Source organism: Lissotriton vulgaris, chromosome 8 (assembly GCF_964263255.1).
Source record: "Lissotriton vulgaris chromosome 8, aLisVul1.2, whole genome shotgun sequence".
NCBI lineage: Eukaryota > Metazoa > Chordata > Amphibia > Caudata > Salamandridae > Lissotriton > Lissotriton vulgaris.
In genome coordinates, this window is record NC_141696.1 from 546,433,036 (window position 1) to 546,450,955 (window position 17,920).

The 17,920-nt window shown below is 40.9% G+C and overlaps 1 protein-coding gene across 1 annotated transcript in view; it reads right to left on the reverse strand.

Moving 5' to 3' along the window:
- Positions 1–17,920, reverse strand: part of BIVM (basic, immunoglobulin-like variable motif containing) — a 219,415-nt gene that overhangs the window by 57,686 nt on the left and 143,809 nt on the right. Inside the window, exon 6 of the mRNA XM_086933329.1 lies at positions 8,459–8,553. Within this exon, the coding sequence (XP_086789455.1) occupies positions 8,459–8,553 (95 nt within the window). The remainder of the gene's footprint in view (positions 1–8,458; positions 8,554–17,920) is intronic.

Here is a 17,920-nt window from a genome sequence, read left to right on the forward strand (position 1 = left end):
TGTGTTTTGCTACTAACTTGAGTGCCGCATGACGAATCTTTATGAAACCTTCCCAAAAAAGTCTCATTCAGCTCCTGGAAAGTTTTGGGGTGATCCATCATGCGAGGGATGAGGAAAAGGAGACAGGGCCCAAAATGCGGTTTCCCCATGAAATCAGTGAACACAACGGGGAAGAAGGGTCGGAGGGAAAATATTTAAAGACCTACCCAGGGTGGAGTCCCCCAACCAGTTAATGTAAGAAACAAAAAAACACACACTGGGGGTCTAAAGCTGGGCCTAGTACGCTCCAGATGACAAACTGACAAAGAAGCACACTGCTAACCAAGTCAGTGAACGTTTGCCAATACTATGTAACAAAAAAGTTTACGGGGTGCTTACAACAATGACCTATGCAATGGGATTCACTTCAAATATAGACTAGACCCATACAGAGAAGAGTAGGATGTCCATCAACGTCAGATGTAGATCATATATTCTCATTTGGCCATCCGGATAGGAATGGTGTGTCCCATGATCATTGGGACTGATCCATAACCTAGGTTTGTCTGGGTCTTATCTCCAGATGCAGTGAAGACCATGTGAGCAAAAAGATCGTGATGGAATCCGGTGCAGTGCAAAGAAAATGAAGTGTAGTGAGGTTAAAAAAGGATAGTTGATCAATACAAAAACTTTAATATAACTTGATCACTCCCTTAATAAAAACAAGAACAGTGCAAAGGTGCAGTCTAAGCAAATAACTGCATTTATTCGGCCAACATGTTTCAGCCTAAGGGGAACGAATCCTGCGGCTTTCTTCAGGGCCACAGTCCTTAACGTTTGCTACTGCATATCAAAAACAGTGAAAAGTAACTAAATCAATAAAAGGATTCAACTGTGTCGTGATAAGTATCTTTCAAACCTCTGTATCAACCAGTGTCGATTTTATCTGTGTTGTACAGGGAGCAAACCTCACCTCTCCTGGAACCTTGCTCAGGATAATATGAGGCCCGCTCTGTCCGTCGTTGCCTCAAAGCTTCCAACTGAGCTTAGAGGGAGGCACACGACACAGTTGTATCCTTTAATTGATTTAGTAACTTTTCACTGTTTTTAATATCCAGTAGCAAACGTTAAGGACTGTGGCCCTGAAGAAAGCCGCGGAATTTGGTTCCCCTTAGGCTGAAACATGTTGGCCGAATAAATGCAGTTATTTGCTTAGACTGCACCTTTGCACTGTTCTTGTTTTTATTAAGGGAGTGATCAAGTTATTTTTTATTTTTTTTTTTTTCTTTTTGTCCTCATTTGCCTTCCCTTCCAAACAAGGGTAATACCAACCACCCAGCACGTTTTGAAACGTGATTTGTTTTCTTGGTGGCAGAGATATCCCAAAGAGGAAAGAGGGTATCTTTTAACTCCATCTAGGTATTTTTCAACCTGTAGGACCAAAATCGATTCTAGGCTGGCCATGGTCCAGGAGCATTGATGGCATAATCATCGGACCCGGGGGAAAAAAAAAAAAAAAAAAAAAAAAAAAAAAACCCCGGGTTCACCTCCAATTAATTAGAAGGTCCCAGAAGGCCAGATTGCGCTTACTAGCGGTTCTCTTAAGGTCCATTTTGGATGTTTCGTATAAGGATGAAAGCCACCGAGAATGTAGTGGAGGTGTTTTTTCTATCCACTGTATACAAATTTGTCTTCTCGCCAATAGCATCGCATAGAAGAGAAAAGATTTTGCCTTGCCCTTAATGTTTTCTTCCAGCCCAAAAATGACAAGTGGTAAAGTTATTGACAAAGTTGTATGTAGAATAGAATTAAGAGTATTCTTAACCTCTTCCCAAAAGTTTGAAATATCCGGACATTCTATGAACATGTGTATGTCACTAGCACCTGCCATATTACATTTGTTGCATTTTTTGTCTGGTAAAAATTTAGACAATTTTAGTGGTGTTATATAAGCACGATGTATTGAAAAGAGATGGTTACGTCTCAGCCATGCAGGTTTTACAGTTTTGTACAGTAATTCGCAAGATTTTTGCCATATATCTTCACATGGAGTGCCGATCTCTGATCTCCATAACTCATCTGGAAGTTTAAACTCGCCATCGCTTTCCTCCAGCATCTGCCAATACCATGTAGCTACTTCTTTCCCTCCGGTTGGTCGTTCTACCAGCATTTGTTCTAGTGTACTAATTTTCCCAATACTGGTATCTATACGGCTCTGTGATCTTGCCCAGCTGTCTACTTGAATGTATTTAAATCTAGACAATCCAAGTCCTACAAGCTCGTATAATTCATTCCAAGTTATTAATTTCCCGTCTGTAAAGAGTTGGCCCCATCTTATTACACCTGCTTGCTTTATGATATTAGAGAGGCTATCTTTCAGACATGGTGGTAAGCCGGGTGAATCCCAAATTGGGGAGTAAGTAGAGTAATATGACAGGCCAATTTTTTTCCTTATGTTAGTCCAAGTTTTAGCCCATGATTGTGCTATTTTAAGTTTGATTTTTTGGAAAAAGTTTTGGCTTCCAAATTTAAACATAAAGCCCTCTGATGTTAGATTTGCCCCCAATAATATTGCTTTGTACATTGAGTTAGACGTAAGATTGGATGGAGTTTTTAATAACATCCTTGAGTGTGACATCTGAAATGCCCATGAGTAGTACAGCAAGTCTGGAAGTGCAAGGCCCCCCTTCTCTCTTCTTCTTCTTAGTTTTTTCCATGCTATTCTTGTTGTTTTATAATTCCATATAAAAGAGTTTAATTCTCTTTGAGATTTTTCGATTTGCTTTGGCTCAAATGCGATTGGAATTGTATTAAATATAAAAGTAAACTTGGGGAGAATACACATTTTAACTAGGTTTACTCTGCCCATTATGGAGAGCGGTAGATGTGACCAAGATTTTAAGAGTTTTTTACTTTCCAAATGTATTCTTTCTAGATTGTTTTGTCCGATGTTCCCCACCTCCTGAGTTATTCTTATTCCTAAGTAGCGCATAGATGTTGAGATATTTATCCCTAACTGAATATTTGGAAGATTCCATACCATTATCTCCGTTTTGCTGGAGTTAATATCATAACCTGATATATTGCCAAAATCTTTTGCACATGCAATAATAACTGGAAATGCTTTAACTGGGTCAGATGTAAAAACCAAAATGTCATCTGCATACAGTGCTACCCGCCTTTCCCACTCTCCATAACTAAAAGATGGAATATTAGCCTCGTCCCTTAGAAGTTGAGCGAACGGTTCAATATACAAATTAAAAAGGAGAGGGGAAAGCGGGCAGCCTTGTCTCGTACCTCTAGATATGTTAAAGGCATCAGTCAAACTCCCGTTAATCATTAACCTAGCCGAAGGTCTGTTATATAATAGTTTGATTGTTCTGCGGAATCCTTCCCCACAATTGAATTTTTTTAATACGTCGTTTAGATAGAGCCAATTGACTCTATCAAACGCTTTTGTTGCGTCTAAGGTCAATGTAGCCAGGGGTGCAGAGACGGCAGTAGCAATATCTATAGCCCCTACAAGTTCATGAGTTAACTCCGCTAGTTGTCTGCCTTTAATAAATCCCTTTTGGTCTGGGTGGATGATATTTCCCATGACACTGGCCAATCTTGTGGAAATAATAGTTGTAAATATTTTATAGTCACTGTTAAGAAGTGATATTGGTCTATATGACCCACACTCTAATGAAGATTTTCCAGGTTTAGGAATCAGTACGATTGTTGCCTCTCCCCAAGATTTAGGTGGCAGATCTCCCTTTATTAAGATACCATTGAAAAGTACCGTGAGCTCTGGAGCTATACTATGTTCAAGGGATCTGTAAATTTCTCCAGGGAGACCGTCCGGCCCTGCCGCTTTTCCTTTTTTCGAATGATGGATTGCTTTTATTACTTTATCTACAGAGATCTCTTCCTCTAACATTTTACTCTGGTTCATTGATAAAATAGGGAGTGTAATAGCATCTAACCACCTATCTCTTGCTTGTTGATCATTAGGGAGATCTTCTTTGTAGATCTCCTCAAAGAATTCAAAGAATGCATTCCCTATTTCTTGATTGGTTGATCTTGTCTCTGTCTCGCCTGCTATCTTAATTTCTCTGATATAATTTAGTGATTTATCGGCTTTTATTTTCCATGCCAATATTTTTCCTGCGGCTTCCCCGAACTCGAAATTAGAGGATTTACTCACTTCCCACCTTTTATTTATTCTTTCTTGTAGAGTATTTTCTATTTGTTTTTTCAGTTCGGCCAGTTTTTCCTTTTCTACAGATATTTCTACATTCGGATCTATCCTTAGTTCTAGAAGTTTCATGTCCCTTTCTAATGCCCTAATCTTTTCATTGTATATTTTCCGCCTGTAAGAGGCTCTATTAGTAATCTGTCCTCTTAAAAAGGCCTTGAAAGTCTCCCAGACTACTGTAGGAGCAGCAGAATTGTTATTAATATCAAAAAAGGTTAGGGTCTCATCTGAAAGGTATTTCACCTCTTCCTCCTCCAGCAAAAGTGTCCGATCAAAGGACCAGGATGGGTGTTTAACTAAATTGTCCGTTTTTAAAGTAAATTCTAATGCGGAGTGATCTGATAGGTGTGATGGCAGGTAGTTTATTGATATTAGAGTATCCTTTAGGCAATAACTAAAAAGAGCATAGTCGATTCTAGATTTGTGTTTGAAACGACTATTTCTAAAGGAGACTCCTAACTTATTGCCCTCTCTTTCCCTCCAAAAATCCGCCAATCCTAGATGTTTCATGATTGATTTGAGGGTTTCTCTTGATTTTATGGAGCAAGAGATTCTAGATTTTGTTGACTTATCTAATCTTGGGTCAAGAACAATATTAAAGTCTCCCATCCAGATTATTGGCTCCTGAGCCGAAATTAATTGGTTCCTTACAGCATCCAGATGTGATGGGTCATCTAAGTTAGGACCATAGTAACCAATCAATGTCCTGATCTGACCCATAAGAGAGGCTTTGACTATCAGCCATCTTCCTGTGTTATCTTCCTTACAGTCTAAAATTTGTGCTCTCACAGATTTTTTAAAGATAAATACTACCCCTCTTACATTCGCATTGTGGTCAGTTGAACAGAATTTATCTATCCACCTTTGTTTCTTTAATACATTAGTAGCCTCTGATTTAAGCAAGTGAGTTTCCTGCAACACAATGATCTGCGCCTGCGAGTCTCTCAGGTATTGTAAGATCCGATCTCTTCTTCCTCGTACTCGCAGACCATTGACGTTCCAGGACATATAATTAATATTTGTCATAATTTTTAACTTCCGTCCCCACCATCACTCTTCTTTTTTTTTTTTTTAAACTTGATAATTTTCTGATGTTTAGCATGCTAGACTTTGAGATTTGAAAGAGATTGATTTTTAAAGTCTTAAATTGAGCCGACAAATGAGGTTTTTTTTCTTTCTTGCCCCCCCACCCCTTCACCCACCCCCTAGGAAACCCCCCCTTACTTATTCTGGCTTGGTGTTGGGCCAGATTTCCGCCCATCAGGAGCCTATCCTTTGCCTCCCCACTGCTGCCTTTTTCCCATCTAGAACAAGGAAAAAGAGATAGCCGCGTCTGAGCCATTTAATGAAAGGAGCCACCATTATATAACACAGCAAGAGGGGAATTTGAAATATTAAGTTTGAGTGCAAAAGAGTTTCTAATCCTAAGTGATTATCCGAGTTTTTTTTTTTTTTGTTTTTGTTTTTTAATATATATATATTTTTTTTTTATTATTTAATCTTTGTATCTATATTTCTCCTCCTGTGTATATGTGCATGTGTATTTTTTTTTTTTTCCCCTTCTAGCTAATTTGATTTATGTGCTTGAGCTTGGGCGTGATCTCTAATGGAATCAAGTAATTCGTCAGCATCGTGAATAGAACGGACATTATGCATCTTATTGTTATACATAATTCGGAGGAACGCAGGAAATCGCATCTGTACCGTTGCTCCAAATGATCTAAATTTGTCCATACGTTGCCCCAGCTCCCATTGCCTCTCCAGTGTAGTCTTTGAGAGGTCTGAACGTATCTCAAAGCTGAAATCAAGACATTTTATTGAGCCTGCTTTTAATGCTAGATTTAGAATTTTTTCTTTTAAAGCATATGTCAAGAAGTTGACTAGTACTTTCCTTGGCTTAGTTCTTGCCGGGTTCATGCGAAACGGATCCCTGTGTATTCGCTGGATGTCTTTACTTAGTTCTTCTACTGTCTCTTCCAAGTTGAGTGTGTCTTTTATTAGACGTACAATGAAGTCCTTTAGGTCTCCACCTTCTTTTCCCTCAGGTATTTTCAGGAGTCGAATATTGTTACGTCTGGAGTAATTCTCTAAAACTTCAATTCTCTCTCTCATGTCATCACCGTCTTTTTGGAGATTATACATTTTTGATCTAGCCGCCTCCAGATTTGTGTTCAATAAACCTACCGAACTTTCCAATACTTCCGTCCTCTCGCAGAGACCTTCAACTTTCTGTCCCAGCTCTTCACAAGTAGCTCTTATTTCTACTTGATTATTTTTAGAAATTGCAAAGTCTTGTCTTATCTCCTCTCTCATCTCTGAGATTGAGGAGACTATTGCTTCTAATGCACTGCCAAGCACTGGATCTATGCTTTCTGAGGTTTCATTTGATTGTGCATCTGCTGAACCAACTAAAACACTCTCTGTGTGTGTTTCTAATTCAGACAAAGTAGGCTGAGTGGTTTCCGCAGAGACTACTGTTGGCCCCCCCACTGATAATATAGCCTTTGATAAGTCCGATTTCAGAGTAGACACACCATGCTCGGTTTGTTCAGATTGTTTACCCAGCTGTATACTTTGATTTTTCATGGCTGTCGCCATATCTTGTGTGATCTGCAAAACTTGTGGCAGAGCTCTAAAGTATGAACGCAAGGATGGGGTTATGTCCCCTGGAGCCTTTAATTTTTTATTTCTGTTCTTGTTTTTAGGTTGTTTTAACATAGAACGTTTACTATCTTTACTATCTTTACTGTCTTTAATTGGCTCTGGCTCTGGTTGATTTTTTTTTTTTGAGCTTGACCTCTCTTTTGTGCTCCCTCCAAGGTGCACTCTGGGAGTTGAAGTCCTTTTTCCCCCAATTCTATCCCTCTGTTTCTGCCCTTTGTTTTACTTCTCGTAATCCTTACTTGCAAATCTTGTGCTCCTTTATTTGATTCACAGGCTGTGCTGGGAGCCTCCCCAAACAAGCAATAGATCTTACTTGATTCTTGCGCAGAGACGCCTGGACCTTTGGAAGAACACAAACCAACCTCTGCAGCTTCCGTCGTGTCATTTGATTCCACTGCTCCCAAAACGATCGAAGTGGTGGTTCTCAACGCCTCTCCCCCTTTTCCACTTCCAACTACGGCCGCAGTGTGTGTGCTTCTTGCAGCGGCCGCACGGCCGCGTCTAATCTCCACGGCTGCCCGCCCCCAGCAGAGGAGAGAGTTGGTGGCGGCAGCGGGAGAGCTGAACTGCAGGCACATTCAAAGCCGTTTTTTACAGGTTTTTACCCAAAATATTGGAGCGAGAAGACTTCAGCTTTCTCCAGAGAAGGCTCCGTTACAGGTACCGTTCGTCACAACTTAACATACAGCATATCCGTTCAAGGCTGCAGCGAGGGCTCAGGATTCAGCTCTGGGCGTGCGATCCGCACCTAGCCTGCGGTCGCCATGTTTCCCGGGAGTGATCAAGTTATATTAAAGTTTTTGTAGTGATCAACTATCCTTTTTTAACCTCACTGCACTTCATTTTCTTTGCACTGCACCGGATTCCATCACGATCTTTTTGCTCACATGGTCTTCACTGCATCTGGAGATAAGACCCAGACAAACCTAGGTTATGGATCAGTGCCAATGATCATGGGACACACTATTCTTATCCGGATGGCCAAATGAGAATATATGATCTACATCTGACGTTGATGGGCATCCTACTCTTCTCTGTATGAGTCTAGTCTAAATTTGAAGTGAATCCCATTGCATAGGTCATTGTTGTAAGCACCCCGTAAACTTTTTTGTTACATAGTATTGGCAAACGTTCACTGACTTGGTTAGCGGTGTCCTTCTTTGTCAGTTTGTCGTCTGGAGCGTACTAGGCCCAGCTTTAGACCCTCAGTGTGTGTTTTTTTTGTCTCCCCATGAAATCGTCCATAGACACTTTAGACACAGCTAAAGCAAAAACGGCTAAACGTAATTACATCAAATTTGAAACCAACTTAGATCTTGAACCAGAAAGCGTGCTTTTTGTGAGTTTGCAGATTACCATTCAGTAGTTTTTTAGGAATTAAGGCTTAAAACGTAAGTATCACGTCCTGGAGGATCTGCAAACTCAACGCTGCATTGCTATTGTCTGATCGCAACCTGAAGGAAAAAACACGCCTGCCATCTTAGGACTTGGTCCCCGAGCCCTCAAAAATAGAAGAAAATATAAGGGGCAAGGGAGGCAGATTCTAAAGGGCTTGAAACTTGGAATGTTACTTACCAGTCTCCCCGGCAGTCTTGTTTTTCCCATGAGGTTTATACAGAAAATATGAACACCCTTTTATATGGAAGTGATCATTGATTTGCCTGAACCATCTGAAATGATAAAGAAGCTTTGCTCATACATTTAAACAATACACGTTTTCAATGTTTCAAAGGTGCAAAAATCAGATACTGAATAAATAAATATCAAAATGGCTGTGGGTCCATACTGCATACGATGCAGCTCAAAGCTAGGAAACAAGATATTTAAGAGGGAGGCTGTATTGAATACATAGTCGAAGCACTACTAAAGCTAGTGAGCCATTCACCTTTATATTGAGGTTATGCTACTGAGCTTAAGTGGGAGCTTATGGAGAAGATAGACATACAGCGACTCAAAGTAGGGCACGTTCTACAGCAATCCAACACTACTTGGATGTCTAGGGTGCCACCAGCAGAGCCTGCAAGACTGGCCTTAGAAGAATTAAGTATGGCTCCACTCTCAAGTTGACTAAATATGACTTTGCCAAAGGGTGACAAAACGTATTGCACTAATGGGGACATAGTGTTGAAAAATATAAGTCAAAATGAGAATCGTAGTCAGCCAGAGCATAATTGTGAGTCTCACTAAATAAACAGCAATGCTAGTGGAAATGTATGGGTGTCAAAAACTGTACAGCTGTAGAACTCTGTAACGAATCAAGAAGCAGAAAATAGAACTTACATTTGCAAGAGACTTTTTTAAGGCCTTGCCCTATAGCTCCTACCTCTAGAATACTGGATCAAAGGAACTTTTGTGCAGCATTAAAAGAAAACAATTGTGAAGCCTCTTTGTACTGCTAGTTTAACTCACACCCAGGCCTGCTCAAACAGCTGATATGCTGGCAGCCTCATATGGAGCAATTGACAACAGAATAAGAAGTAGAGGGGCTATCTAAAGGGGCAACTTGCACTTGTTCTTTGATCCCAAGCACCTCCTCCGGCCATTGAAAATAATTTCAAACATAAAAAAACAGAAGAGATAGGAAGGTGATACTAGAGATGTGCCCTGAATAAACACAGTCGGACTAAAATCATCATCAGTTTTGCCGTTGCGGTCCAACGTGTGGGGTTTGCAGTGTGGATAGAAGCCCCTCTAAACACAAAAGCACAAGTGCCACCAGCAGTAAATATGAATCCTGGTTGAGATCACTTCTGAATCCAGAAGACATCCCCAACGCACAACAGAAGACATCATGGCCTGCTGGAGTTGGTTCCGATGAGTGATAAATGATGCCTGAAATTCTAAAGGGCCAAGTACAATCCAGAGAGACCCGAAGAACCCTTTTAAGACAACATTTGGGAAGGACCTGTTCAACATCAATAAAAGAAGGGGAAAGTTTGAACCAGCTTTTGGCAAAAAGCAGCAATGAATTTCAAGAACAACTTTTCCTAACAAAACACTTAATAGGGCTCACTGGAAGACACTGTATCCCAGGTCTCTACACTTACCTTCCTGTGATGAGGTTCGATGCTGGAGGTTCTCAGTCACCACTCACATGTGATGTAGTAATTCCAATCCACAAAGATAATTTTAAAAAGAAACTTACCAACGGAGCAAAATTGCAATGACCACTTAATGTGTTTGGAAATATGTGTCACTAGACTTTGTTCAAGGGGGAACCAACAGACGAATCTAGATCATGGTCATGCAGTGTTCGTCCCTTGTGGTTAGCAAACTTTAGGGGTCTGTATCTAGTAGACTGCTAGACACAGTTACATTTCACCGGTAAAAAACGTTTTATTCATCTTGAACAAAATTAAATTTTACTTCGCTTCTTCTAAAAAAGTGCTCATTTTGGAGAAAAAAAATATTTAAATACAAATAATAAGTTTGGTTTCACTATTTCTCATGGACAAATGAATTGCCTCCAAAACTCTTTGATAGTCATGGTCTGTCTGCTTTATTTCAAAGTGTCAGCAACCATTCATTTTTTGGGGTGATTTGTTTCTTACTGATATTCTTTTTCACGAGGGATTCTTATTAACAGACTTCAGACTGCATACCTGCCAAGTTCCTGAGCTAATCATTTTCCTTGCCGTTAATTCAATGTCAATGTTTATGTTTCATTGCAGTTATTGAAGATCTTTCACTGTTGATGGTTATTCTGCACTCAGAATTGCTCTCCTGATTATCATTTCCAAGGACTAATGTTCTTGAGTGCAGGTGATACTTTTTCGAGGGTTGGACACTACTTGCATGCAAAAGTCATGATTCATAGGGCCATTTAACACTAATAATTCAGGGTGAGAGGTCAGAGGCCAAACTAATGCACCATGTCAGAAGACAAAACTGATGCACCATATCTGGAAAGGGTGGAGGCCTTTCATATTGACATGCCCAGTGAAGTTCACGAGAAAGATACTCTTGCAACCTGCACCGAAGACAATGTTGCTTCAGAGGTCTTCAAACTTTGTGATCCTGAGACCCCCTTCTTGCCAAACGTTTTAGTCGTAAGGACCACCTCCTGACAAAAAGTTCTAGAACCTGGTACTCCTCATCGTAGACAACTATCGACAACCATAAATGCCCCAATTCCCTCAGCAAATCATTTTTTCATTTCATTTAAATAAGCACCAAACAGCTTTCAATAGTCGAAGACAAGGTACGGCTAGCTAAAAGAAGTCACGGGTGGCTGACTCTGCAATCGTATTCCTTGTTGATCCCACAGCAGTATCTCACCGTATCCTTCACTGCACAAACGAAATTAAGTTTTTTTAAATTGAGACTGGGAGTTTTTAACTTGTTGGTTCATTTGCCAAAATGGAAAAGAGAGCAAGGACGAGACTCATGCCGACTTTGCTGGGAGCATAAAGAAGATATAATGCACATCATTTGTCTTTGCCCAAAGCTGTTGACTGAAAGACGGGCCCTCTACAAGCACCTCTGGAATACAAAAATGAACAGAACATGTAGGGCAGCAGTCCTAGCTTGCTTCGATCCGAGGAACACTAAACTAAACTGTGCCCTTGTAAGATTTATGGATCACGCAGCAAAACAACTTTGTGAGGGGCCCACAGTCTGTGGTCACTCGTTAGCATAATGTCTTGGCAGGCTTCACCTGTCATTCTTACCCATATCGGACATTACTTATCCCCTCTTTTAAATGAACTTTTACGGTATTTTAAATGAAACTTTTTGAAATCTTCTAAATTCTGTACTTGCAATGGTTTTTTAAATCATACAATAAAGTTATTATCATTTCATTTTAAACAGTGTTTAGCAAACCAAAGGTCAGTGAGCATGGTAGCCAGGTCAAAGGTGTAGGCAAAAGCAAAGGGCCTCATTCATGAGGAATTGGTGTAGGGCAGCCCGGCAAGTCTCTGACTGCCCTATCCTAAGCCAATGTGAAAAGGGCAGGAATGCACCATACTTTGCGCCGCATCATAGGTACGGTTGAGACTCTTGTACCACTGTAGCACAAAAAAAAGTGATGCTTTGGCGATGCAAACTTCTCATAAATAATGGTGGTATGATGGAGCAACTACCACATGAACAACTAGTCTAATACAATGACTCCTTAACCACTACTTAGTCTAAATCACTTTTTTACAACTACTATGCCTTTACCACGATTGCCTTTACCCCATTACTGTATCTATTGTACAGGTAAGTATAAATATATATACTTACCCCTGAAGAGAAGCAGATGGAGATCGAAACGCATTGGGCAGATCAATTACGGAGCGGCATCTACAAGTGGATCCTCGTCCTCACCTACACATAAATCAAGCTGCTGCTCGTGTGCTACTCAAAGGTGGACAACCTAGAGCGACAATTTACATGTGGCAGTCCAGCCGCGGAGTATGCACCACCCCGTTATCCATCGGGGTCACGGAAGTGAAACAGCAGCCGTAAATGGGATCGAGGACGGGCCCACTTGCGGGGTCCATACAGGACTTGATTATGTGCTTTCCACACCACACTTCCCATAATACACAGTCTCATTTGAGCCTCCCATCGGTGGGTGTGTCATATGGAAAATGGAGAAGTGGGTTAGCGGTTGCGCACACCGCTTCCGTTAAAGCCCCTGAAGAGAAGCAGATGGAGCTTCGAAACGCGTCGGGCAGATCCATTACAGAGCGGCATCCTCAAGCGGATCCCCGTCCTCACCTACACATAAATCAAGCTGCTGCTCGTGTGCTACTCACACTCACACTTAAGCACTTACCCACTCACACTCACTCACACTCACACTTAAGCACTTACCTAGTCACCAACAGTTGGATCGTACTAAGTCACATGCCTGTCAACACCTAAACTAAGTCACTCGCTGTTTCCACCAGGATACTAGCGATTTAGGTCTATAACCACGGCACAATGTCACCCTCATTATGCGTGTGAGTAAACGTAATGTACCTGTTTTTCCTCCTTTCCTCCCCTTAGGCTAAAGAGGCTAATAACTAAAAAGGCAACCATTGCTTTGTCCTGATGATGGACCCCATTATTTAGCAAGGGGGTCCGAAACGTCGTCGATCTACTGTGTACCATATACATGTGGAACTCTCAATACAAAACTATGTAATGGTACCCACAAGTAATTCTCTGTCCAAAATTGGAACCTTACAGAGACTGTTGATTTTGCCTTACAAGCCCTTTGTGTATGTTTTTGTCTGTGTATGGTCGTGGTTGGGTACAGGCTTGTGCCCCACGCACGTGATTTGTTGAAGGTGTTATTTTGTCTTGTTTTGCATTTTTGACTGAAATATAAACATTGAAGACCTCTGCCCGGCTGGGTACGTCTTCATCAATATAGTACTGATTGAGTCTATATTTATTTTCACTCATTCATCTCCCTGCCAGGCACCAATGTTGTGTTTATATGATTAAGCTCCCCGAGGTCCCTCGCTGATACTAATTGGGGTCCCCTTGTTGTTTAAAATAGACTCAAAGGTGGACAACATGGAGCGACAATTTACACGCGGCAGTCCAGCCGCGGAGTATGCACCACCCCGTTATCATTGGGGGTCACGGAAGTGAAACAGCAGCCGTACGTGGGATCGAGAACGGGCCCACTTGCGGGGTCCATACAGGACTTGATTATGTGTTTTCCGCACCACACTTCCCATAATACACAGTCTCATTTGAGCCTCCCATCGGTGGGTGTGTCATATGGAAAATGGAGAAGTGGGTTAGCGGTTGCGCACACCGCTTCCGTTAAAGCCCCTGAAGAGAAGCAGATGGAGCTTCGAAACGCGTCGGGCAGATCCATTACGGAGCAGCATCTACAAGCGGATCCCCGTCCTCACCTACACATAAATCAAGCTGCTGCACGTGTGCTACTCAAAGGTGGACAACCTAGAGCGACAATTTACACGCAGCAGGCCAGCCGCGGAGTATGCACCACCCTGTTATCCTTTGGGGTCACGGAAGTGAAACAGCAGCCGTACATGGGATCGAGGACGGGCCCACTTGCGGGGTCCATACAGGACTTGATTATGTGCTTTTTTTACCACACTTCCCATAATACACAGTCTCATTTGAGCCTCCCATCGGTGGGTGTGTCATATGGAAAATGGAGAAGTGGGTTAGCGGTTGCGCACACCACTTCCGTTAAAGCCCCTGAAGAGAAGCAGATGGAGCTTCGAAACGCGTCGAGCAGATCCATTACGGAGCGGCATCTACAAGCGGATCCCAGTCCTCACCTACACATAAATCAAGCTGCTGCTTGTGTGCTACTCAAAGGTGGACAACCTGGAGCGACAATTTACATGCGGCAGTCCAGCTGCGGAGTATGCACCACCCCGTTATCCTTGGGGGTCACAGAAGTTAAACAGCAGCCGTACATGGGATCGAGGACGGGCCCACTTGCGGGGTCCATACAGGACTTGATTATGTGCTTTCCGCACCACACTTCCCATAATACAGTCTCATTTGAGCCTCCCATCGGTGGGTGTGTCATATGGAAAATGGAGAAGTGGGTTAGCGGTTGCGCACACCGCTTCCGTTAAAGCCCCTGAAGAGAAGCAGATGGAGCTTCGAAACGCGTCGGGCAGATCCATTACGGAGCGGCATCTACAAGCGGATCCCCGTCCTCACCTATACATAAATCAAGCTGCTGCTCGTGTGCTACTCAAAGATGGACAACCTGGAGCGACAATTTACACGCGGCAGTCCAGCCGCGGAGTATGCACCACCCCGTTATCCTTGGGGGGTCACGGAAGTGAAACAGCAGCCGTACATGGGATCGAGGACGGGCCTACTTGCGGGGTCCATACAGGACTTGATTATGTGCTTTCCGCACCACACTTCCCATAATACACAGTCTCATTTGAGCCTCCCATCGGTGGGTGTGTCATATGGAAAATGGAGAAGTGGGTTAGGGGTTGCGCACACCGCTTCTGTTAAAGCCCCTGAAGAGAAGCAGATGGAGCTTCGAAACTCGTCGGGCAGATCTATTACGGAGCGGCATCTACAAGCGGATCCCCGTCCTCACCTACACATAAATCAAGCTGCTGCTCGTGTGCTACTCAAAGGTGGACAACCTGGAGCGACAATATATATATACATTTACAGACACACACATATATATATTTATGTAATGGGTTTGTATATACCTGTAAAAAACTTTACATTTTGTGGTAAAGGCATGCATGCTAAAGACATATGCGTTGTAAAATTAATATTGATAAGTATTAACACTACATACGTATATACATATGTGAACAAGCCCTTGTGGTGAAAAGCCTTGGTGGTAGTGGTAGTGGTAAAATGTAATAAGCATCTCTGAAATTGCCATCTCTGGAGTGCGTCAAATCTTTTTGGTCATTAAATGAACTTATTCCACCCGTCCTGTCTGATCCGGTTGTATGAGCGCACTGTTAATTTGGAATCGCTTTGCATACATATATATTCACTTAAAAAGAATTGGTTTTAGGGATGATATAGTTAGCTGGACATTTCACTCATACAAAACCATTGAAATTCCTCCGTTATAGTTAGTTGTACTAACTGTAACTCTCGCGCCCGCAATCCACTGGTGATGAAGTCAAATATTACATCATTCATGACATGGTCAGTGACATCACTGATGACATCACTGATGACATCATCCAGTGAATGTAGTTTGGTTCCATATGTCAATTTGTATCATATATATAGCAATCTGCATTGAAGAATGATTGGATGTATAAGTGTCTGGATGGACGATTTAGTAGCAGTGTGATTGACAGTTTACTTGACTAATTTATAGTGTCTCACTAAATATATTGAGTAGTGACTAAACTGTGTGAATATCTAAATTAATTTCTCAGTTGTTGTATAAACTGCTGCACCATTTGGTTACTAGCTACGTGAAAGTCTATATCAGTTATTGATTAGTTAACTGATTATTTGTATGGGAGAGTGAATGTGTGTGTGGTTCGGTGGGGGGTGAGTGACTGCCCAAAGAGGTGTCAATAGTTGATTCAGTCGATATATGACGTTAAGACTACATGTTATAATAGTTGTTTGGGTGAGCGAATATGTATATGGATGTGCTGATGAGCAAATATATCTCTCAATGGTACATGTCCAACAAACTAGAATAGTAAAATGTAGTGTATGTGACATTTGTTGTATATAAATAAGTATACATAAGACTCAGTGATTGCATGAGTGACTATTTGGATAACAGTATACTTGTAATAGTGATTTTATAACACACTAAGTATGAGTTACTATCTATATGAATAAATGAAGTGGTGTTTGTATAAGTGTGTAGCTGAGTAAATAGAAGTATGATCCATCATTTGCATAAGTGAGTAGGATGACTGCATAAGTAAATAGGATGTGTGCTGGTGTGTAATGTCAATATAGATGTATAAGTATATTTGATAGTGTTCTATTGATCATTGACAGCATGTATGAGTGAATCTATAGGTAATTGATTAGATGTGTGTGTAGATCGAAGAATCACTGAGTGGGTTTTTAGATACTTGTATTGGTGTGTCAATGGATTCAAAGATGATACTCTGTATTTTATAGTGAGTGATGAAAGATTATAGTAGTGTATGATGAGGTGTATCTGATTGTCACGTGGATGATGTCATCAGTGATGTCATCAGTGATGTGATTTGAGATGTCATCAGTAATGTCATCAGTGATGTCACTGACCATATCATGAGTGATGTAATATGGGACATCATCACCAGTGGATTGCGGGCGCGAGAGTTACAGTTAGTACAACTAGCTATATCAGAGGAATTTCAATGGTTTTGTATGAGTGAAATGTCCAGCTAACTTTAACACCCCTAAAAGCTATGTTTTTTTAGTGAATTTCTAAGGTTTTTTAAATGATAATTCCTAACTATAACCTGCTTGAAACCTATGTTTTTTTCAGTGAATTTCAATGGTTCTTTAAATGATATTTCCTAACTATAACCTGCTTGAAACCTATGTTTTTTTCAGTGAATTTCGAAGGTTTTTTAAATGATAATTCCAAAGTATAACTTGCCTGAAACCCAAGATTTTTTTCATTGATTTTGAAAGATTTATTCATTAACAATTTTTAAATCTATTAATTGTTGTATTTATTTCCTTGATACTGATTTACAAATTTATTTTAAATATATTCATTGTTAGATATCTTATTTTTAAGATTACATTACACATTTTTAATATATATATATATTTTTAAATGTAATATATATATTGTTTTAAATATTTTTATAGTATTTTCTGTTTTCTTGTTTAAATTTTTTTGGAGCAGTCCTGCACCCAAAGCGCGCCTCTCTCGATTGCTGCGCAGAACGTAGCCGCCATTTTACAATTGTTCGGTAGGATGCGCGTAGGGTGTGCGATGGGTACATATTTTCATGCGCGATTGCTATGCAACCCGTACGTTACTTCAAGCGCATGCGCAACATATATACATATCACGCAACACCGCACGCGCATGTTTACGCATGACATCATGTACGTGTTCAACGCGGTGAGCGCGCGACTTCCGTGAAATTTTTCGATATAAAAAAAATATATATATTTAATATAAATATTAAGGGTAAAAAAAATATTCTTTTAGTTTTAATAAACTTTTATTACTTTTAAATGCAATTTGGAGAAGTTGTGCTAGATGCGTGCTGCGTGTACGCACCCAATGCGAATCCAATGTGACCAAAAAAAAAGAGATTTCATTGGTTTATAACACTTACTGTTCTAACTATTGAAGAACCCCACCCATTTCACTTTTGTTCACTGGAAACCTGAACTTCTTTTTTGGATTAAAAAATGGCTACACCACTGCAAGAATCATCTGATTCTGATGATTTTGTTACTCAACAATTTGTACCAGAACATCACCCTCCCAAGATACACATCCATCGTATGGAGATGTTTTACTTTTCCGGAGGGGCAAAAGAAATGTAATGCCACCAAAGTAACATGCAAGATTTGCCAGGCAGTACTGTCCAGAGGAGATCCAAACAAGAAATACTCCTGTGGCACTGCTAGTATGCACAAACA